Raw genomic sequence first — 22,156 nt, 5'->3', positions numbered from 1 at the left:
ACAAACATAAACATACAACAAAACCAAAGGCAGGAATTAGAGCTGGCGCAGCCCTAGCAGCTTTTCCCCTGTGCAAACAGAATACAGGGGATGAAGCTTTGGGAGCAAGTGCTATGGTGACTACCCAGGGGATCCTCACCTGCATGCCCCTCCCCTGTTGGGAGGGGGGTCACTAGCTGGAGAGGATTTTCCACCAAGGACTAGAGATCAAAGGAAACAGGCTAATCTTGGGGGGAAATCCAAAATAAAACTGAAGAGTCAGAATTTTTATTAAAGTGAGTCCAACTGAATTTAACAACTAATCTCTGTTCCTATAACATTTCTACCTGCCTGAAGTTCCATCTCTGTGATTCTTTGTTTGCCATGTGACTCCATGTGATGGTCAGCTGTGGGGGAGGTACTGGGTTGCTAAAGCCTGGAGATTTTTGGCCTGGGGTTGTTCTCTGAAGACCAGGCCTCCCGAGACTTCCTCAAAACACCCTGGCTGACCAAAGGCAGGGTGACTTGTGGACTTCTTTCACACTGCCCTCCACATGCACACTCCTGCCCTTGGTTGCCAATCACTCTCACTGGAAGAGGAACTCTGTCCCATTTCCCTCCCCCAATCATTCCTCTGATTCCAAACAAAACAAATCAGTTCTTGCCACACTGCTTCAAAGAAGTGTGGTGTCCTGGAAAATACCCATATGAGCAAAGAAATCTATTCATAGATTGCATGTGATTCATGCCACTCAGGTTGACTTTGGCTGCGTTATGCTTAGTTCTCTTCTGAGGGAAACTGTCATTGGAAGCAGCAGGAAATCTGAGAAGATCAAGTGGCCTTTGCCCACCGAGCTCACACAGGGCATCAGACACAATATAGACACACTAGTGTGTGTTGGTAAATTGAGGACTTGGCCAGCTCCCAACAAACCCTGAGTATGTGGGTCCATCTGGATCATTTCATCAGTGTGACTGGAATCATAGCTTTTGGTCCCTCATGTCTGGCTATGTGAAATAGCAATGATAAAGCCTTTTTACACCAATGGAGACATTTTGAAACATGGCAAGAAGTGAATAAAGCACTGAAAGTATCACACTCAAAAAATACACAAATCCAATTTTATTAATATTAACTTATAAATTATCTGGCCTTGACATATTATATTAGAATCATGTTGTTTTTTTTTTTTTTTTGAGGCAAATATAGTAATCCTCTACTGCAGGGGGATAAAAAGTCTACTTGGTGATATGAGAAGTACTGGCATGATAATTTCATAAATTATTCAAGTCCGTGGAAACATTCCAGTTCAGAGATGGCAACCCAGATTTGCTTTCAGATTTCTCAATTTTCACATGCGTTTTTAGCTCCCTGCTTGATTCTGGTACTGTGTGTTTTCTTTTACTAAACACGATAGCTTTATCAATAATTATTCAGAGACAGCAGCAAATGAGTGACTAGAAGGCTTCAATAGGCCTGAGGCATTTTCTAAAAACTGGAATTGGTTGTCAAATTTTGAACATGGAGCTCTTCGCACGGCCTCCCCACTCCCTAAATATGGCGCTCACTTAGTGGTTTCCCACACTGTAGAGACTTGCTGGCTCCCGCAGGCCTCTGTGGCTGTTTAAGACGCCTGCTCCCTCTATAGTGCATCCTGTCGGGTGTCTCAGCATTGTGGAATGGGTCTCTATTTCAGAATATGTTGATTTGTTGTTCCGTGTGGCTTTAAAGCAGCTCTAGGGAATATTCCAACTTACAGTTGCTCTTCCACCAAGCACTGTTCTCTTCATGTTTAAAGGCTTATCTCTTGAGCCTACAATCTGTTACATCATTGTGCCTATGCAATGTTTACTTACTTATGTCCAATCTACCAGGTCCCTGGAGGGCAAGCCCTTTCCTTCCTATTATCTACGGTTAGTCCTCCTTTTCCCTATGAATAGTATACAGGGAAACAGAAGTTGCCATTTTAGATTTCCCTCACCAATTCCTGAGATTCCTGCTTATTCTCAGTCCTGGAGGAAAAGGGGTGTGGGCCACACTGCACTACTGCTTATAATAGGATAGCTAGAAGCTAAAAGGACAGCCAAAGCGCTGAGCCATGAGCTGCAGATATGGGAACAAGCACACAGTTACTTCTGACTTGAATGAATTCTCTTCCTGAGACTATTAACAATCTACTAGAAACTAAGTTCTCTTTAGTTAGACCTCTAAGTTGAACTTTTTAATGACAGAAAGATATGATAAATTATTTTCATGTATACAGTTTATTTTATTAATATTATAGTCCTAGATGATACAACATCTCTAATCCCTAAAAAGATCTTTTAATTTAGAAGACATACTCTGGAGTCTCAGAATGTAGCACACAGTGAAACAAAACCCTTTTGAAATTAAAAATGTTATTCAGCAGAAACTGAGACTTTTAAACCCATATGGGTTTCAATACCAAATATTAAAAATCAAAGCAAAGATGATTGCATTTATTTTAATATCACTATATAAATATGAGCATGTTGATGATACTCACCTGACCAAATGTTGCAGCTGCATTAAAAAACGTATGCATAACCAAAAAAGTCCTACAAGTTGTCATTTCTTTATTATTATCTTTCTCGTTCATGAATTTAATGTCCTGGAAAGTGCCTTTTTGGTTTGCTGTTCTTATTTTGCTTTATAACCCCAAAACATTTAGGTATTAAAAATACAACTGAGAAATTTTAAGATCTGGATGAAATGACAGTCTGTACTCACTTTTTTTTTTTTTTCCCATGAGAGAAAATATGCCATGAAACAATGAGCTGCCTACACAATTGCTGGAGATGTTCGCTCATTTCCCATTAGTAGTTACGGGACCAATAGCTTTTTCACTCTAGAATGGACAATTGCCGTGTTAGAAAAGACCAGATAGTTTGCCATCTAAAACACAGGTTGCTCACGTCTGTACCAATTAATTGATTCTCTTGACTTTCAGTTCAGACATCAGAAATATTTTATGCTGAAACAGAGATAGCTTCCTATATTAGAATATGTTCAATATTTGCCTTTGCCCTCTTCTTTTCCTTCCCCACAAAACTCTGCCCAATTCCAGATTTAAAAGTACACTTTTTACTAAATACTGATAATGATAATGATGGTGGATTTTTCAAATGACTATTTTAGTCTAATTTTGATGAAGCCATTTTAAAAAAACAAATATATGATATAGTGTTTTTAAAAAATTAGTCATTGATGGACCTTTATTTTATCTTATTTATATGTTGTGCTGAGACTCAAACCCAGTGCCTCACACATGCTAGGCAAATGCTCTACCACTGAGCCACAACCCCAGCCCCCCCCCCACCCCCGTACTAAGTTTGAATAAAGAATTCAGGTTAACTGAATAACAGCTGGATTTCTTCTCCCTTTAGTGAATGCCCACTAGGTTCAAAGGTTGTTCTGTACACTGATATATCACAATTTCTTTGCATCTTTTGGTCATGAATGTTAGGGTCCTTTAGCTCCTGGCCAGGAAAAATACTATCATATCAGAGTGAGGAGTGCTTAGTTTGGGGTGGTCTGGGGGTGGGAAGTGATGCCAGTTGATTTGGTTCAAAAATTTATTCCTCTGGGCTCCAACAGTGTATTCCAAGTCTTATGTTTTAACAGTGTGTGGAAGAAAGATTGGTTCTGGTTTCCTTTGTGTTCTATACAGACCATGCTTTGAGATTTTTTAGGAGTCAACAGTTAAAACTATGTGAGAAAAAAATCCCAAAACTTTAAAAATGTCATAGCAACCTCTCTTTGGCTCTTCAACCTTGGTGGTAATAACCAAAAGTTTAAAGGCTCTAGAGGCCAGAGGGCCCATTTGCAAAGCCTCTTTCAAGAGTCTAGAGTCAGGAGCCTTCGATGCCTTGCCACATAGCAATTCTCCTAATATTTTCATTATCTGTATTTTGCTTTAATGTTCCAAATGTATAGTCTCTAAAAGTAATCTGACCATGCCAGGTTATTTTCTCCTTCAACAAACTCTGATTGCATGATTTAATATAAAAACAATTTGGGGAAGAGATTATTATCTTTATACACTTTGAAAAGCCCTTACTGTTACAGTTTTAAACATGCAATTGAAATGCTATATTTTCTTGAGTATTTAATCAATTTCTTGGATTCTCCCCTCTAACTGCAGGAACAGGATAAACAGAAACACTCAGTTCTTGGAGCACAACAAACACAAATCAAATTGCTTTCACTCCATGTTTATAAAAGTCAAGGCCACCATCAGAAGTTTTTCACTATTTCCTGTCACCTTTAAATATTTTCACTTATTAAAAGCAGTATATTTTAATAGTATATGCCTATGTTCTAAAAAAAAAAAATTCTTCCCTGGGGCTTGCTGTCAGGCTTTTCTTCCCCAAGCCTTTTGCAATCTTAGCCTATTCTGACTTAAAATGTGTTCCTAACAAGTTATATGAAAGCCACCTTTTGGGATGCCCATCGACAGAGCCCATCTGAAGCCTGGAGAAAGCAATCGAATCCAGCTATGTGGTCAGCAGGCGGACATCTGCTCCAAAGCACACGCTCCTGAGTTGCACATCCACTGGGTTTCATGTAATAAAGAAACTGCCCAGCGACAGCTACGGTTTGGAAGTATTCCCATGCTCCTTTCCAATTCTCATTTTTAATCTTTTCAGCTATTTTCTTTAGTACAATTAGCCACCAAAGTATGACTTCCTGTATCATTGACCTATGTGCCACAATTATAAGTAATAAATTCCAACCAGCCCAGAGGAAGGCTAGAGTCAGCACTGAAGGAAAAACTGAGCCTCATCAATTTATCAGAAGGTGGTTCTCCCTGCCCGGTGTTACTTCCCACTCTGCCTCTCCCTACCCTCGCTAGCCCCTGTGACCAAGTTCATGTTGCTTTGAGGATATGTGATGTGTGCTTTCGAGTTGCTGCTTTTGAGCTTGGGTCTTCTCAGCCATGAAAACACAGTTACAAATTGTTCTGGGAGCTAAACCACTCAACATCTTGGCACTTGGTTGTTTTTAACTTTTCAACAATAGGCACTGTTCACTCCCCTCCATCTCAGTCCTTTATTCAGTGAGCAGGCAGGACACTGATGAAAGGCTAGTCACGGCTTCCCCCCATGGTATCAGTGTGGTGGCATGTGATGATTCACATGGGGTGTGTTTGATCCGAGGAAGCCCAGCCTCTGCTTATTCTTCCTTTGTTCTGTCATCTGGGGAGAGAGAGAGAGAGAGACTGTTCAGCTGATTTCCACTCTTTCCCAGTGCTGGTGGGCACAGACGTTCTCTATCAATATTTCCCAAGTACCTAGGATCTGGCATCTTATAGAATATATTTATCAAAAAAAAGGGAAATAAAAAAAATGTGAATTTCCACAAAGAGAGAAAAAGAGCAAAACCCTCTCTGTGGTTAGGAAACAGGAACCATGGTTAATTTTTAAGACAGATCTTGATTTTCACTCATTTATCACTGTCACCACAATCATTTTAATAGTTAGCTGGGCTACTATTGATAACCACGAATGCTAACGATGTTGTATGATAAAGGGGTAGATTGTTGTAGTTACTGATAATGATTTGCTATTCTGATGAGTATAATAATTGTAAACGTGGCAGAAAATATGCTCTTCTATCAAAAAGTGCAGAAGTGTCCTTGCATGTTGGTATTTGCTCCTTTCCCCCCTTCACACAGTGACTAAGAAGTTCCCTGTTTGCAGAGATATAGTTCTACAGCAAGACATGGGGTTTCTTTACTGGAGTTCACAATCCTCTGAAGGACAGCCTAGCTCCCAGGAGTCTCTCTGGGTTTCCCCCGGATTCAAAGTGGTGAATGGCTCCGGCCCCCAGCGCCACCTCCAGGAGCATACATACCTGCTCCTTGAGTTCCGCCAGCTGACCTGACAGCTGTTTGACCAGACTCATGGTTGATTCCAGCTTTTCCTGCAGGTTCCGAATCTCATTTTGCTCACTGTCACCTTCATTGCTAACAAGGGACATGGCTCGCATCCGAGGAAACCAGTCCAAGTTCTTCTCCTAAAAGCAAAGTAAATGTGCAGGAACAAAGGAATGAGTATGGAAGGGAGCCTGGAGTCCCATAAAGAATGTTTATAGGTGTTCATTATTATTAATGAACCAAGTTAAACCAAGGTCTCTTAGCACTCACACCAAAAAGCATCCTCTAGCCAGGGTTGGGGAGGGGATGAGGGCGGGAACAAAGTGGGGGTCAGCCATTGCTCTTCATGAACTGGGGGAAGATCTTCAATATTGAAACAAGCTTGCTATGGGCTTCTAGAGAGATTCCAGTTGAAGCACTTAGGAGAGCACCATGCACCCTGCAGGCATGCAGTGAATCTTCCTGAGTGAGGGGTCATGATGAGGTGGGGTCTGGAAACTGGGGAGAGGACGTGTATTATGTGTGGGTACAGCAGAGTCATGAGCTGTTTCTCTTTCCCCCAGCACAGGGGAGGAAAGGGTGGTAGAACAAGAGGGTGGTAAAAAGATAGTTTCAGTTCTAGCTGCCCACGCTCGTTTCCTTCCCACTTCCCCCATTGAGGCTCCTCACCAGCTCTTTGGTCTCTAAGCTCCACTTAGGAAAGAGGGGAGTAGGAGGGCATGGCCCAGGGTTGCTCTGTCTGCTCCCTTTGGAAACACTCTATTATGGTGGTTTTAGACTTAAGACTTCTCCAGACAGCAATAGATGGCACCACTTCTGCATTTCTAGGGTGTGTCTTGTGGTGGTGGTGGGAGGATATTAGGAGGAGGACTCTACTTTCCACTATGATAGACACCCAGCTGTCTAAAAAATTGAATTGCCTAACAGCATGGAATCACTGAGAATTACTTAGATTAAATTTTCCAATCTTCAAAAGAACTGTACAAAGTAAACCATATTGTCCCCTATTTTACAGGTAAGGAAACAAGAGGATCCAACATGACAATTACCCCTGTCACAAGCTAGTGAATGGCAGGGGAGAAATGGGATTTGAGCCATTGATTGGGCATGCCAATGTATCTCTACCTACCCATCTATTTCTCTAAGTCATCTTCTCCCAATATCCCCAGAAGTTGGCTTTTTGCTTTAGATTCTTTCTTCTCCAGAAATGTCCACTGAAGTGGTTGGGGAAATCCTCTGTCTAGAGGATCCTAAGCAGGAGGCTCATTGAGCAAGCACCTTCCCTAAGGTGGAAAGACTGCACTGTGCTGTGGTCTCCACGATCTTACCTGGCCCTTGAATTGATTTTTTGTTGTTGTTGCTGGTTGGGGAACAAGTTCTCTTTAGTTCCCTATTGCCAAGGGCAGTGAAAGGGGCTAATAAAGGATTAAAGATAAAACACATTGAAGAGTTTTAAACTGCATTTAAACAGCTGTAGTTAATTAGCATTTCAAAGGAGAACAGTCACTTCCTCTGAAGTGCAGAGTGACAGATTCATTCATTTAATCAATCCTTCAACTTCTATTGTCAGGTAGCAGGGATGAAAGTCAGATAAGACTGTGTGTGTGTGTGTGTGTGTGTGTGTGTGTGTGTGTGTGTATGTGTGTGTGTGTGCTCTCAAGGGGCTTATGGAGTAGGTTGGTCCTCCAGGAAGAGTGGACCGCATACCCCGTCTGTCAAAATCCCCTGGGGTTGCTTGTTAAAATTGAGATCCCCACCCCATCACCTCTTACCAAATCAGAACCTCAGGGGATGTGCGTGATTCTTATTCTGATGTCATTACTGTGTACGAACTCTGGTCTTCAGAGACAGAAAAGATAAATGAGGATTGCTGGGACAGTGGCAGGACAGGGAGATGGCGTGAACAGGAAAAATCTATAATAGCAGTTTGGAAAAAACAGCAGAGGAAACCAAATCAGGACCCATTAAATGCTTGCAGAGTGGTGTACACGGTCCAGCCAGGTGGGAAACCAGGCCTTGAAATGACTGCAGCAAAGACCCTTGTTCACAAACAATCCAGGTAAATGTGCAGATGAGTCAGAAAACCAGACTGACACAGAATCTTGTGTCTCCCTGGGAAGGGCATCAGGAAGACACAGGTGTAGCGAAGTAGGAATGTCGGCAAAGCAGTAGCTAGGCTTAGGAATATTAAGGTGTGGACTGGCAGGAAAGATGGAGAGGAAGAAACCTGTGCTAGCTCCTGTGGTCATTTGTTCCTTCTAACAATGCAATGACATGCGTTCTATTATCTCTCTGGTGTCTACATTGTCTACAATGCTACTAATTATCTAAATTTTACAAATGAAGAAACTGAGTCTAGGAGGGGCACAGCGAGGATCCCAGCTCAGATCTGTTCATTCTGTTTTGTTGGTAGGACACAAGACAATGCACAGAAAATGAAATAAATATAAGACTTTGAAGGTAGGACAACTTTGAGATATGAAAACTCTGGGGTGAGAATGCCTTAAATCTGCTGAAGGTGGGTACTGCCTAAATTGGGGTATCAGTGTTGGTGGGCACGGAGTCTTAACTGAGGAAGATGAAAAATTCCAGGTTATGGAAGCTGGGTGATGATAGTACTCTAGTGTGAATGTACTCAACACCATAAAGCTATTTTTAAAATGGCCCACACGACAAATTTGATATTATGTATATTTTACCACAACTAAAAAAAAAAATCACAGAATTTGCAGAGGCTAATTTTTTTGGATGAAATGTGCATGGAGCCCGGAAGTCATCCTGAAGATCAGTACCTGGGTAGATGAGGAAGCTGTGGGCCAGCCAGGACCAATGTTTGTAATGAATGCACAAAAGTGACCCAATGTGCTAGAGGACATTGAGATTTTAAAAATGCCCTTTAATGGTGATTGAAGGTGTCACGATTTCTTGATGTCAGGGAGCCCAGAATTTGTGAACCTTCTTCTAGGGCCCTTAGGACTGAGTGGTTGGGGAAATAGGCAGCTGCCTCCAGAGGGCTAAAAGGGAGGCTCCTCCTGCGACAAAGAGGCAGCATTGTGGAAGAGAAGAATGGTCCACGAGGATAGGGGCCAGAGAAGCTCTTGGAGCAGAGGTTTTGGGAGCATCAAATGATTGGGCTTGGGGTGAGGAGGTACAGTGAGTGAAAATATTAACTTTCAGAAAGTTTCAAGACACAAAGCATTGCTCGAATACTTAGCAGACTGTCACTCTGCTGAAGAGAACACAGGGAAGAGTGTGAAACTGGCTCTGAAGAAACGCTACTGCAGCATTGGGGGCCAGATCAGTCAAGTCCATCACCTCTGGCTTTTGAGGAAACCATGGCAGTTCTCAGTGACCACTGTTGGAGCCATTTGGGCCATGGAGCTCTCATTCCCTACACTGTTCTGTATCTTTGTTCATCCATTAATTGAGTAATTCTTACTGGGGATTCCTGTGTCTGTGCTAGGCACTGAGAAAACAACAGAAAACAAAACCCAGCACAATCCATATGCTCTTTAAAATACACGGTTTGGGGTGGGGTGTGGAGAGTAAAACTTCCATCAAGGGATGACAAAAATAAAGACAAGCTGGGCTTAAATGCTAGGTAGGAAAGGTACATGGCTTCTCTTTTCTCTCAGTTACTAAAATGCATTCTTTCTTTTAACACTCTTTTGGTTTTCCTAATCTTTTTTTCTGCTTTTTAATATGTACATTGTTTCATTTCTTCCTCCCTTTGTGTATCAACTGATGACCGGCCGAAATGTAAATATAATGTTTAATTAACATTTTTTTTTCACTATCAAACAAAACTTTATGGTTCTTAAGATTTGAGAGACCGAAGTTAAATGAAAAAATTTAATTTTTTTTGTCCTTTTCAATAAAATGATCTTTCAAAAATCAGTTTCACATCTTATTTTTCTTCAAAACTAATGCAGAAAATATATTCTTTTCATCAAGTTTAACTCAAATACAGTAGTGTTCTTAGAATAAAATGTGGTGAGTGTTTATATATGATTATGTATAGTCATATAGTCAGATCAATTTGTCCTATTAACATTTGTATTACTTTTGATATATATATATATATATATCTCAAAAGTAAATCCCAATTAAGCACCCAGAATTTCCTCTCTCTGCTCTGCTACTTTCCATGGAGGTCTCATCCTAAGCAAGGTGGAGAGAAAGGTGAGCTGTGGACCTCAGCCTAAGCCGGAACCACGGGACCCACACACAGAACAGTAACTAGCTGACAGGACACCACTCCCTCAGCAGGTCCACGTGTAACGTGCTCAAACAAAGCCGTTGGATTTGATTTACTATTCCTCAGTTTACTTCTCTATGCTATGTACATCTTGTGATCATATGAGCACATGATTATTAGATTCCCATGTTGACTCTGCTTAGTCAATATGAAATCATTTCCTTATTTCACCAGGAATGAAAATATTTGACCACAGGGTAGCATAGAGTCAGGGAAGTGGTGGATTAACTGTTAGAATCTGAGGCTACAATGTAAGATCCTAACAATTTGGTGAGTGAAAATTCAGACCTTCCAGAGATTTCAAAAATGCAAAGCTCAGAGATGGAACTAGTCATATCTCTGAGATGTCACAGGGCAACCACAACCCTCTTGCTGTCTCCAAATTCTAATAATAATGTACCTTTCTGGATGACTGAAAGACCAAATGGTAGAGATACATAAATCTTTCAAATTAGTCCTTTCAACAATAGTCAGATCAGTTTGTCCTACTAACATTTGTAGTTATGCAATAAAAATGATTAAGTTGTTAGTGCCAATCAAAATTATCTGTGCTGTTTTCATATTTGGTTCTCAAATATGGTATTTCATTTGTGGGAAAGAGGCAATGTGGTACAATGCACAGAGCACGGATTTAGGAGTCAGGACACCTGGGTTCTGACTTTATTAGCCCCCAACTAGCAATGTGACATAGAGGGGGAAGGTCTGATTGCTGAGTCCCGGTTTCCTCATCTGTAAAGCTAGAATGTTATCCTAGGTGGTGTCTATGTCTTTTCCGGCTCATCATTATGTCAGTTATGAATACAAGGAAAGTTTAAAAGCCAAACTGCTGAGAGAAACTTCCATCTTGCCAAATGAGCAAATAGAAAGAGGGCTTTAGGATAGAGGCAACCTTGAAACCACATAGCCACTGTGAATGCCCAGCGCCTTGTGAATGCCCAGCCAATAGTCTAGAAAGTTTGGTTTCCTTGAGGTCTCACAGTACAATAGTGGCAGATATCCCTGCTCTCGTTCCACTTCAGGACAAGTTCTGCCACATTACATAATGGAATAGGTCTTACATAACCCGTCCCTCTTGGTATCTAATTGACCACAGGCTCAAGAAAACACAAAGAGCATAATCACCTTCCTCTACATCAGAATGAGATTAAGGAGTAAATGAGATTGATTTGGGGAGGCCAGACACTGGAGAAACTGACTTGTATCTTTTTAGCTCTGTTAGCTACACATTAATAGATTCCTGTAGGTAAGCTAAAGAGAAAGCAAGTAGTCTCCATCCCACACCACAGTAACCAATCTCCAAGGCACTGTAGCCATGCTATGACCAATACCCACAATTCCTTAAAGTAGGGGCTGTTACCATCCTGTTTTACAGAATGACACCGAGGCAAGAGGAGGATTATTACTTGCCCAATGTCTCCAGGTGATGTAAGTGGCTAAGCCTGGCTTTGACCTCCACCCTGTAAGACTGGAAATCTTGTGGTCCTTTGACTGCATTAGACTACTCTCTGTCTAATGGTGACGTCAGGTTTAGTTCTGAATTTGCTGAAGCAAACAAACACCAGGAAACCTCCAAACAGAAACTACTATATCTTATACCTTCTTGAATACTTTTTCTGGGATACGCTAAAAAGATGCTAAAAGCTTATTTATTGAAAATCAGAAACACAAACCACTGAAGCATTGCATCACAGATGCATGTGTGGGTACCGACGGGAACATGTCAATGCTCGACATTCACTAAGATTTTGCAGAGTGTTCACAAATATGGCTGACAAGAGGTCAGCATTGAGTGTGCCATGTCTTGCCACGGAATATCAATAAACCATTTAATATACACTTTCACCTCTGCTTCCAGACTTTATTGCTATGCTTAGATTTGCTGCCACAAGATCATTTCCTAGGGTCTTTCTTGGTTACCATCCTCTCCTAAGTTTTCTGTTTATATTGCATTTTCCATTCTAAAACTCATTTGCAAAGCCTCCTGGGCTGAAGAGCATAACCATTTCCCCAAAGCCTCAGCATGACCTACTGCATTTTTCTCTTTGCACTTCTGGTCTGGAGATGTCAGCAGAAATGGCTCTCAAAAGTAACAACAGCCATGCAACTACTACCTCCTTACTGGAAGGTCCCTGAGGGAAAGACACTGTTCCTGCTTTCCTGGAACTTCAGACATAGGAAAATAGGTTGGAACAATCTTTCTTTTGAAGTTGAAGTGACCGTTTCAGTTAGAGGGAGTGCCTCATGTGCCTGGTCCCAGTCACTGCTCAATTTCACAAAAGGCCTGGTGGGCTTCTCACCTTTGTGAAAACAGGGTGGCCTTGAGGGCAGATTAGGCATTATCTTGAAAAAATAAGGGACACCCACAACATAGTGTCTGGCTTCCTATCCAGTTCCTAGAGAATGCCCCACAAGAAATGCTGCCTTAGGGAAGCCCCCCTCCAACCCCCCCCAAAAAAAAGCGCGACCTCTCTTCAAGGCTCAGATACAAGCCCCATTCTTCATAGGGAAGAATGGGCTGGAAAAATATACCCTTTCTTGACAAAAGTTAGGGACTTCAGGTGAGAGGATAAGGATCCAGCTATATTCCTTGAAATTAAAACACCATTCCTGGATTGACAGATAAATGAAACCATTGGTAATTTATTCTAAAAAGAGGTAGGGGAAAATAGCCAATTTTTGTTCTAGAAAAACAACACATTAAGGACTAGCAGATTCATTTTCCATGCATTTTATTTCCTTATTTTCTTCTGCATCTCTCTGTACCTTAATCTCCCTGCATCATTTTTCCTGCAATGGGTAGGGCCCTGCAAATTCAGATTAGCGAATTTATGAGTACTGAGAAAGTTGGGGATGGTAAATTATCCAAAACAAGCCTGTATTGGAAGCAATAATTCCCTCTGGAGTGTTAGCATGACACCCTGACATATTTTAAAAATTTGAATGATCATGTTATGTACATGTACAAACGAGGCATCATGAATTCCACTATTATGCATCATTATAATGCACCACTAAAAGTTAGTGTTCAAATAGCATGTTTATATTATGTACATGAAGTGTTTTGGACCTCATAAAGTGCTGCACAGATAGAAAGTATCCTTGGACAGTTGGAGCAATGTGCATAGCAGCTGGGACCCTTGCCTGCGGGCAACACATGGCCCCTAACAAATGCTAGTGTCACTGCTGGATCTGGCCTGTTCCCTTTTCCATAGTACCACCTCCAGTGTGGTAAGGGGAATGCAGCCCTGAGAGCCCCGCAGGGCAAGGCCTATTTCATCTAGTCACCACTTCCAAAACAGAGGGGAAAACATGTCTAGTCAAAGTATCAATGGAGGAGAGTTCTGGGATGAAAACAACCTAACAGGACTATTGATCTCAGCAGGTCCCAGGTTTAGAATCAGAGAGTTGCCATTGAAGGGCCTGGGAGATAGCCCACTCTCCAGCCTCCTTGCTTTGTACCCTGAGCAGCCCTGGTGGGAGGCAGACAGTTCCAAGCACAGGGCTCACAGGAGGACCAGGAGGAGGTAGAAGTGTGAAGTCCTTTCTCTCTCAGCTGGCCTCCTGACTTTAGGGAGACTGGACACAGATAGCAATGACCCTTGGGTGTCTATAGGATGAATCATTCACATCTGCTCATGGTGGGTCCTGTATGCTCCCAGCTGACAGTGATCTGAGGGGCAGAGCCACTGACAGGAGGGCTGGGAAGATCTAAGAAGGTAGCACAGAGTGGCTGGGAAGCACCGCCCTCTTGTCTGTAAATTTAGAAGGATTGCCAGGGAGCCAGCATGAAGAGGGCTCTCAGAGGCTCTGGGTGGACACTGAACCTGACCTTGAGCTGTGATCAGTGTGAGGTCTGCTCAGGGAGAGGCCTGTGGAGCTCACCACCCAGAGCTGCTGCAAGCCACTGGCCAGCTGATTTCTAGAATCCCCGGAAGTATCAGACTTGGACTGGGATCCAATTAGTCAAAGGTCCAGGAATCTGGGGAAGCATTCAACGATGCAGAGACTTGTCCACCAGCTCACTGTGAATGGCCCAGGAACTGAAGTCCCCACTGCTCTTTTTCCTTCAGATGTGTTAAATGGGAAACATTTTGATTACAAAGGAAAAAAATAAGTAAATCAGAGGACTATCAGGGATAACAGACAGCCCCAAGGTTCTGCTGATGGACTTCCTAGAGCTAGTCTAGGCTACATGTTTTTTTTTTCCCCCTATTAATTCTATTTGTGTGTGTGTGGAGGGTGGGTACTGGGGAGTGATCCAGGGGTGCTCTACCATTGAACTATATCCCCAGGCCTTTTTTTTTTTTTTTTTTTGAGACAGAGTCTCACTAATTTGTCCAGGCTGCCTTGGAACTTGTGATCCTCCTGCTTCAGCCTCTTAACTACCCTTGGCTCTAATCAATTCTTCAACCCTTTGATTCTATAGTTTTCTTTGGGGTATTTTTTTTCTTACCTTATTACTTATTAATTTCCATACTTTAACCCCTCTGATTACTATCACTTGGATTCTTTATAAAAAGAACATACATATATATTTTCTTCTACAAATAATTTGAAGTAGGAACATTCTTGAGTCTCATTATATAGAAGAAAGCTGGAGAATTCTTCACAGTGAGTTGGGGGCAAAGCACATTGAACAGAGTTGAACACTCAAGTGGGCATTTGTTCAACTCTTGGCTGCCCAGGATCTGGAGGCCATCTCTGTGTGAGAAAACAGCCAGAGTGGGGTCTTGGTGGAACGTGGGGTCTAGCCTTGCACCTCAGAGACAGGAAGGGCTCCCCATGGCAGCTGGAGCTGAGTCCTAGGAGTTAGGAGTGGCCCATTAGATGTTCCTGCCTCAGAAATGGATGTTGAATAAGTGATGCCAAGAAGCAGGGGTGGTACAGGATTCCTTCCATTCACGCTGGCTGGGGTGGTGACTTCTGGCTATGGTGACACCAGGCATGCCAGGACCAACTTCCAGCCTGCAACCACAGTGATAACTAATTCCTTCTCCAGCAAGACTGTCCCCAGCTGGACTTTCCAAACAGCACATTTTTCATGAGTCCTGTCCATACTGAACCTGATTCTTTCCTCTTAACACTGTACATTTTTTCCACAACTTTTTTTCTCTCTAAAGAACACCAGCCTATTGCTATCATTGAAAATAAGGAAACCCAACTGAAACACAGCAAGGGAATGACAAGGTCAAGTCCTAATTTAACACAGCCAATTTCATCCAGAATAAAAATAATAAAACATTACACTAGAATGGCTGAGCCATACATTTAATTAACTCTTATTTAATAATTATAATTAATAATATATAATTATGCAATGATCCTATTATTAATTAATTGGATCATCAATTACACAGAAAAGAACATTGTGGACTCTTGAGTTTATATGTCCCTTTGAGGACAGGATCTTTCTCTGATTTATTCTTGCATCTTTCATTTTATAGAACATGATGGACACTGAACATGTATTTGTTAATAAAATGGATGAATGATTAGGTGTTGCTGCATTCGGTATAAATGCATGGTAGGTAAGCATAGTAAAGTAAAATTTCTGTATGGCATATTATTCTTTCTTCTTGACCAATCTAAAACAAAATGCGTTCCTTCTCCCCTTCAACATATACTTAATTATCATCTGATAGATGTACTCTTCTAGGTGGCTAAGGCAATGGGCAGCTCCAAAAGAGTCTACAATTTTGTGGTGTTCATATTTTAATGGCAGGGGAAAATGAAGGGTGTGGAAATGATAATAAAATGAACAAAAATAAAATAATTTCAGCTGGGTGTGGTGGCACACAACTGTTATCCCAGCAGTTAGGGAGGCCGGGGCAGAAGGATTGTGAGTTCAAAGCCAGCCTCCGTAAATGTGAGGTACTAAGCAACTCAGCGAGACCCTGTTTCTAAATAAAATACATAATAGGGCTGGGGTTGTGGCTCAGTGGTCAAATGCCCCCGAGTTCAATCCCCAGTACCTGCCCAAAAAGATAGAAAAATCAAATGATTTCAGATAAAGAGAAGTACAAATGACCAAAATGGTGGTTTGAAAGATCATCTTGGGAGGAGAGGGGTTATTCTAGATTGGGCAAGCCACAAATGTTCTAGGGAAGTGATGCTTGATTGACAAGAAGGAGAAGCTCTTCCCAAACTGGAGGGACACTGTTTCAGTCAAAAGCAGTAGTAAAAATAGCAATGCACAGGTCTCAGGGTAGAGAACAGTGTTGGCATTTTGAAGGAACAGAAAGATGGCCAGGGAACTGGAGAGTGGTACCAAGTGAGGAAGAAGGGATGGCAAGAAATAAGGTACCAGAAGTGAACAGGACTTAGCTATGGAGATTCCTACAAACAGCATGATTCACAATAAGGTTTTAAACAAAGAAATGGCATATTTTTGTTTATAGCAAAAATGTATATACATACCCCCCCCATCCATCTCCATGCACATCCATTCATAGACAGAAATAAAAAAACTGAACAACTTGGCTGTTGTGAGGAGAATGGACAACGGCCAAGACTCCTATTCAGGAATCCATGTAGGCATGGATGATGGCTTCGGCAAGGGGCACAAGGAAGTGTGATCCCAATGTCAGCCCCAGGGACTCTGAAGTCCCCTTGAAGTGTTTGGAAATGCAAACCTGCCAGACAACACCTCCTTCTGAAGGAGAAGGCTGCATTCATGGAGCTTAAGATATTTGGTTAACATGATTAATGTGATCAGACAGACTGCATAATTTAGTCCCTAAGATGGATTATTGGGCCAGAACCACATGACTGTTTTCCCAGAGTAGAGAAGAGGATTGTGCCATTTGCGAAAGCCAATTGTGTACATCTCTTCCCAACTCTGCATTCCTCGACGCCTTGCTGGTACCTTGACATCAACCATAGTGGGAGTATTTACACAAGGGAAATAGACAAATGTCATACTCAGGGTTGTCCAGACTCTACCAGGACTAGCACACCATGAATAATACCTCTTATTAATAGACAGGGAGGAAGCCATAAAGACTGTTTAGATTAAATCACTGACCCAAACCATACCTCAGAAGATCATGGCAGGACCAGGTCAGCAGAGGTCTCCTAATACACTGGACACTTGATCTTAAAAGTCTCTCAACCTTCCCCTATATTACCATCTGAAGATTTAGTTTGTTGGATTTACAGTTGAATAATATCTTTCTGAGTCATTCAGTCATTTGAATTTACATAAGTGCTTTGGGTATCATGGTCCTCATTATGACAATAAAGAGCCTGTTTATATCAAGATCATTTTGCTTTTCAAAATCTCCCAAAGTCAACAGAAAGGACAATTATGTTTCAGATACCTATTTAGAAAGTGCTGGATGGCCAGTGATGGCCCCAGACTCAGGGTGGCTGAAAGAAAAAGCAGATCTGAATCTTTTGGTTAGGCTCTTACAGAGGGGTCTGCCCAAACTGAACTGGAGAGTGTGTCTGGATCCATCTGCTTGTCTTCTAAAGACAACTGGGAAGGAGGACTTTGCAATTACAAACCATGCTGAGGTGCAAAGGACAAAACCATTTTTGTGTTTTAATCATAAACAATAACAACTTGGCTCAGTAATTGTGTCAGTTAATCTACAATTTGATTGACTTCTTCATCAAGTATAAATCAAAACTGCTTTTCTGTAAGTCCTAATTATTTGACAGGATTTCACAAGATTTCTCAAGTATGATCATTATATTTATCTCCACAGTATATAATTTATTAGGAGGAGAATTAAGAAAAATATATCTATATGCAAAACTCTAGGAAAATGAGATACTATATATACAATGTCTATATAGAAAATATTACACCTAAGAACTTCGAGAAAAAAAGCCATTTCTAGAAATCTTTTAATTCCAGAGCCAAATGCCACAACAAAAATGGAATTAAAATCTGTTTTAGTTAATGCATCTGTTAATCTTTGAACATCAATGTATATTTCTACATTTATCTCATACAGAGAAATGGATAAATCTGCTTAAAGGCAACTGAAATTCCTCTTTTGTAAAAATTAAGAATGTCACTTTATCCCTTGAGAACTAGTCAATGAATAGTCACCAAACCTTAAAATCACATGAAATAGCTCTAAGAAGAATTGCCACATGATGATCATCACAGAGCATTGACCAGCTGCCATCTGATTATACTGTGTTTGCAGCCGACCAGCTAGCATACAATAATAAATAATAAAATAATAAATGGGATTTTAATTTTATCTAGTATTTATTTAACACAATGCTGGAATTGAACCCAGGGCATTGTATATGTATATGTACTCTACCACTGAGCTACAACTCCAGCATCTATTTGTTTTATTTGAGCTGTTCAGTCTATCCTTAAGTCTTTCCCCTTATCTTCAAAATACTGCCTAAGAAGAGTTGCTGGTTCTCAAAAGTGTGTTTCCCAGACCAGGTGCATCAGCGTCACCTGAGAAATGGTTAGAAATGCAAAATCTTAGACCTCACCCCAAATCTACAGAATCAAAAATCCAGTCCACCTCCAGTGATTTTGATGCATGCTCAAGGTTCAGAACAACCTTGGTAGATAACTCAGGATCAACATCATATCTGTTGGATGAACCACAAAACAATTCTTAACTATACTTACATGTTACATGTTGATAAGGTAATCAAACAATTTACTGAATAAACTGACAAGCATTTTAACACAAGAAGAGTGTTTTTAATAAAAATGCAGTGTCAGGGGCATCAACTAGGAATGGTCCAGTCAAAACTATGGTTCCTCTGGATTATGTTAAAACCTAGACTACTATTTGCAGGATCTGGACCAACTGGTAATAGAATAAAATAATTCTGTAACCATATTTGGGCAACCTGCCTAGATTATAAAATCCCATTTATATGAAAAATTGGGAGAGAATGACCTTCATATTACCTACAAGGAAGCTGTAAGCATTTGGTCACCAGCAAATTGCCCACAAGCAATGAGTTTTAACACATTTCTCAAGGGAGTGGTCCATACCTACCACTTCAGTTCCATTATCACCCATTCTTTTCTTTACTCTTACAAAATAGATTCCTACCAATATTACCCTGAAATGTCTCTTTGATTCTCATGACTTTCTTTTGGAAATTTCACATCGTTTTCCTCCAATTTTCATTCCTGGCCTTAGTACTAGTCTCTCACCTGTTCCAAAAGTCCAGTGCCAAAGAGCTAGAAGATGTTCATGATTAAAACCTTGAGTGGCTCTTTCGGGGTTATCACAACAAAGGCCTAACAGTAAGTTCAAAGTTGGATCAAGATGATATGTCAGATTGAACCAAAGAGAGCTTACACACAGACAAAAATTTCCAATTAGCATCAAAGACTCAGAATTCTTCACTAGATTCTGCAAATAGGGCAAATGGGGCTTTGAAGGATGCTGAATAAAAACCTGAATTGAATCCAGACCAATATGTTCTTCTGGGATGGGCCAGTTAGTTGTGATTCAAATATGGGGTTGAACTCTAAGTCAGAGTACAGCTTTGCAGAGGATGATGGTGACCACTGGCTGGCTGGCTCTGGGACCTGGATTTGCTTCAGCAGTTCAAAATAATTTCTCCAAAGTCATTAATGAATTGACAGCTGGCTAGATGGGTCCACAGAGCACAGGATCCTGAACAGAGAGAGCCCAGCAGCTGTAGGTGTCAACAAACAACTCTGCCAAGCAGCTGTCACATGATAAGAAGCAGGGAGGTAATTTCAAGTATGATGAACAAGAGGAACTTTGAATGATGAAGCACAGTGATGGACTTCTCAGGACACAAGTAAAATCAAAAGAAGAGTATGGTAAATTGCAATTCCAGAGGCTGGTGGTTCTCTTTGAGTAATGACCTCTGGCTGATTATAATTATAACATGCCTAGTCAAAAGACACAAGGTTTTGATGAACAGGAATTACAACCATGAGCTTTAGCACGCTTTCCCACACAAGCAATGTGGAAACAACCATTGATTATGCAGTAGGTGCTGCATTTCTAAGTTTTGTGCAGTTTCACAAATAAATCCCCCAACTTTATGCTGAGGCTACTCAGGGTTTATGGATTTTGCTCACTTTTCTACTTTTGAAACATTGCACTGATTATTCATTTTTATGGAATATCCATCTAGTAGAAGACTTAAAAAAATTGAAACAGACACAGAGGCAATTCCTACGTGTAAAACTTGTTTTCAACACATGATGGAGCCAATTGGATGAAATAATGTAAGGCCTTGGATGACTGGTTGCTGTACACGGGTGTTCTGTGCTGACAAGCATGTGGATGCTGCCCTGAGACATAGTACTGATCAACCCTCAAGTTGCTCCCTAATCTGAAGTAGATCTGCATTGCCTCTTTGGTTGAATCCTACATATATTGAGAGTCAAAGCCCCCCCCCCACACACACACCTATAGTTTCCACAGCAGTACAGTCAACTTCTAGACTCGCATTTCTTTCTCTTCCTCCTCCTTTTCTTCCCCCAGTACGAGGATCAAATCCAAGGCCTAACACACAAGGCAAGACCTATACCACTGAGCTCCACCCTCCCTAAACTCACACTTCTCCTTCAGTTTGCTTTTCTCCATGTGCTCCTCCTGACCTAACCTCTCCCAGATCTACCACCCTTTATGGTTGGGGCACTCGTATAAAATTTGAATGGTCTTGGTTCCTGGTTCCTAGGAGGATGGCCTAAACCTTTGAGATTTCCTGAGTGATAAAAGTATCTTTGTCACTCATAATCACCCAGATTATACCAGGGTTTATGCTAATGAACTAACTCATGTTGGGCTCCTAGACACCTTCAGGAGGTAGATTACTAGAATGACCAAGGACAGATGATGGCAGTGTTGGGACTTTGAGCCAGTCAACTCCTGGGCTAAGAACTGAGTTCAATCATATGGCCAATGTTTCTATCAACCAAGCTATGTAAGAAAACCCTAATAAAAACTCTGGAAACTGAGGATTAGTGGATCAGTGGAATTTTCTTTTTGATGAATAAACTAATGTGCAGACAAAGTAACATGCCCTGGTCCCCTGGGGAGAAGCTATGGAAGGTCTGTGTTCTCTCCTAGACAGCTTCCCATGGTGATCTTCCTTATTTATATCCTTTGTAATAAAACTATAATACTAAGTATAGCTTTTTAAAAAAATTCTTTTGAGTTGCTAGCAAATTATCTAACTTAACTAGTTTGTGGAAACCCCCAAAATTTATAGCAAGCCTATCAGAAGTGTTAACCTCAAGACCCTCAAAGACTAGCTGATGTCTAAAGTCTTGCTGGGAATTGTGCCCCATAACTTGTGGGGTTGGCACTAACTGTGGGTGGTTAGTGCCAAAACGGAATTGCAGTACCCCCAGTTGCGATGGAAATGGAATAGCTGGTGTTTGAAAAGTCACCACCTTGTTCACTACCTCTGGCTGTGGTCCAGCTCCTGCAGGTGGCAAGATGCAGGGTGCTCATGATAGGAATGGTAAAGAAATGGAAGGGCAGGTAGTTCAGGTTACAGGGCTAGCTGGGCATTTAATTCTGTGAACTGTTGCTTCTCTGAGACCTATAAATAGCAAGCTGTGGATTGGACTATTACAAAAGACAGCTATAGATGATAGAACATACCCAGAGAGTTGCAGCTGTATGTATATTCAGGATGTGACCATGTAAGGCCAACAAGATTTATCCAGTGTGTGTCTGTTGCTAAAGGATAAAATAACTCTCTGTTTTATCCTGAGCCCTGCACAGGAAAAGGATGCTGTTGGAGTGTGATCTTACATAAGGCCACTCTTGATTCCTTACCCATTCTGCCTTAGAAGTTAGGGACAATTTGAAATCCATCAGCCTGTGGGTGCTTTGTGGATTAAACTGTTGATGCTCATATGTTCTACCCATTTCCTTGTCAGAACTGAATTTTGTGTTTTACAAATAATTGATGATGTTGGGCACTTCTCTGATACAAAAATAAAGCACTAATACATTTTTTAGAGTCAATTTTGCTAGCATAAAACTTAAATGTCTTTTTTTGCCCAGGGGACCCTGTGTATTCCAGT

The 22,156-nt window shown here is 41.2% G+C and overlaps 1 protein-coding gene across 2 annotated transcripts in view; it reads right to left on the bottom strand.

Moving 5' to 3' along the window:
* Positions 1 to 1,133: 1,133 nt before the first annotated feature.
* The window catches only part of Itpr2 (inositol 1,4,5-trisphosphate receptor type 2), a 479,802-nt gene continuing 458,779 nt past the window's right edge, over positions 1,134 to 22,156 (bottom strand). For both annotated transcript variants that reach the window (XM_077799170.1, XM_077799171.1), the window contains 2 exons: positions 5,858 to 6,019; positions 1,134 to 5,199 (listed from right to left, as the gene is read on the bottom strand). In XM_077799170.1, the coding sequence (XP_077655296.1) occupies positions 5,113 to 5,199; positions 5,858 to 6,019 (249 nt within the window). In that variant the 3' untranslated portion in view covers positions 1,134 to 5,112. The remainder of the gene's footprint in view (positions 5,200 to 5,857; positions 6,020 to 22,156) is intronic.

The sequence above is a fragment of the Urocitellus parryii genome, chromosome 5 (genome assembly GCF_045843805.1).
Source record: "Urocitellus parryii isolate mUroPar1 chromosome 5, mUroPar1.hap1, whole genome shotgun sequence".
NCBI lineage: Eukaryota > Metazoa > Chordata > Mammalia > Rodentia > Sciuridae > Urocitellus > Urocitellus parryii.
This window is presented reverse-complemented; position numbering and strand designations above follow the sequence as displayed.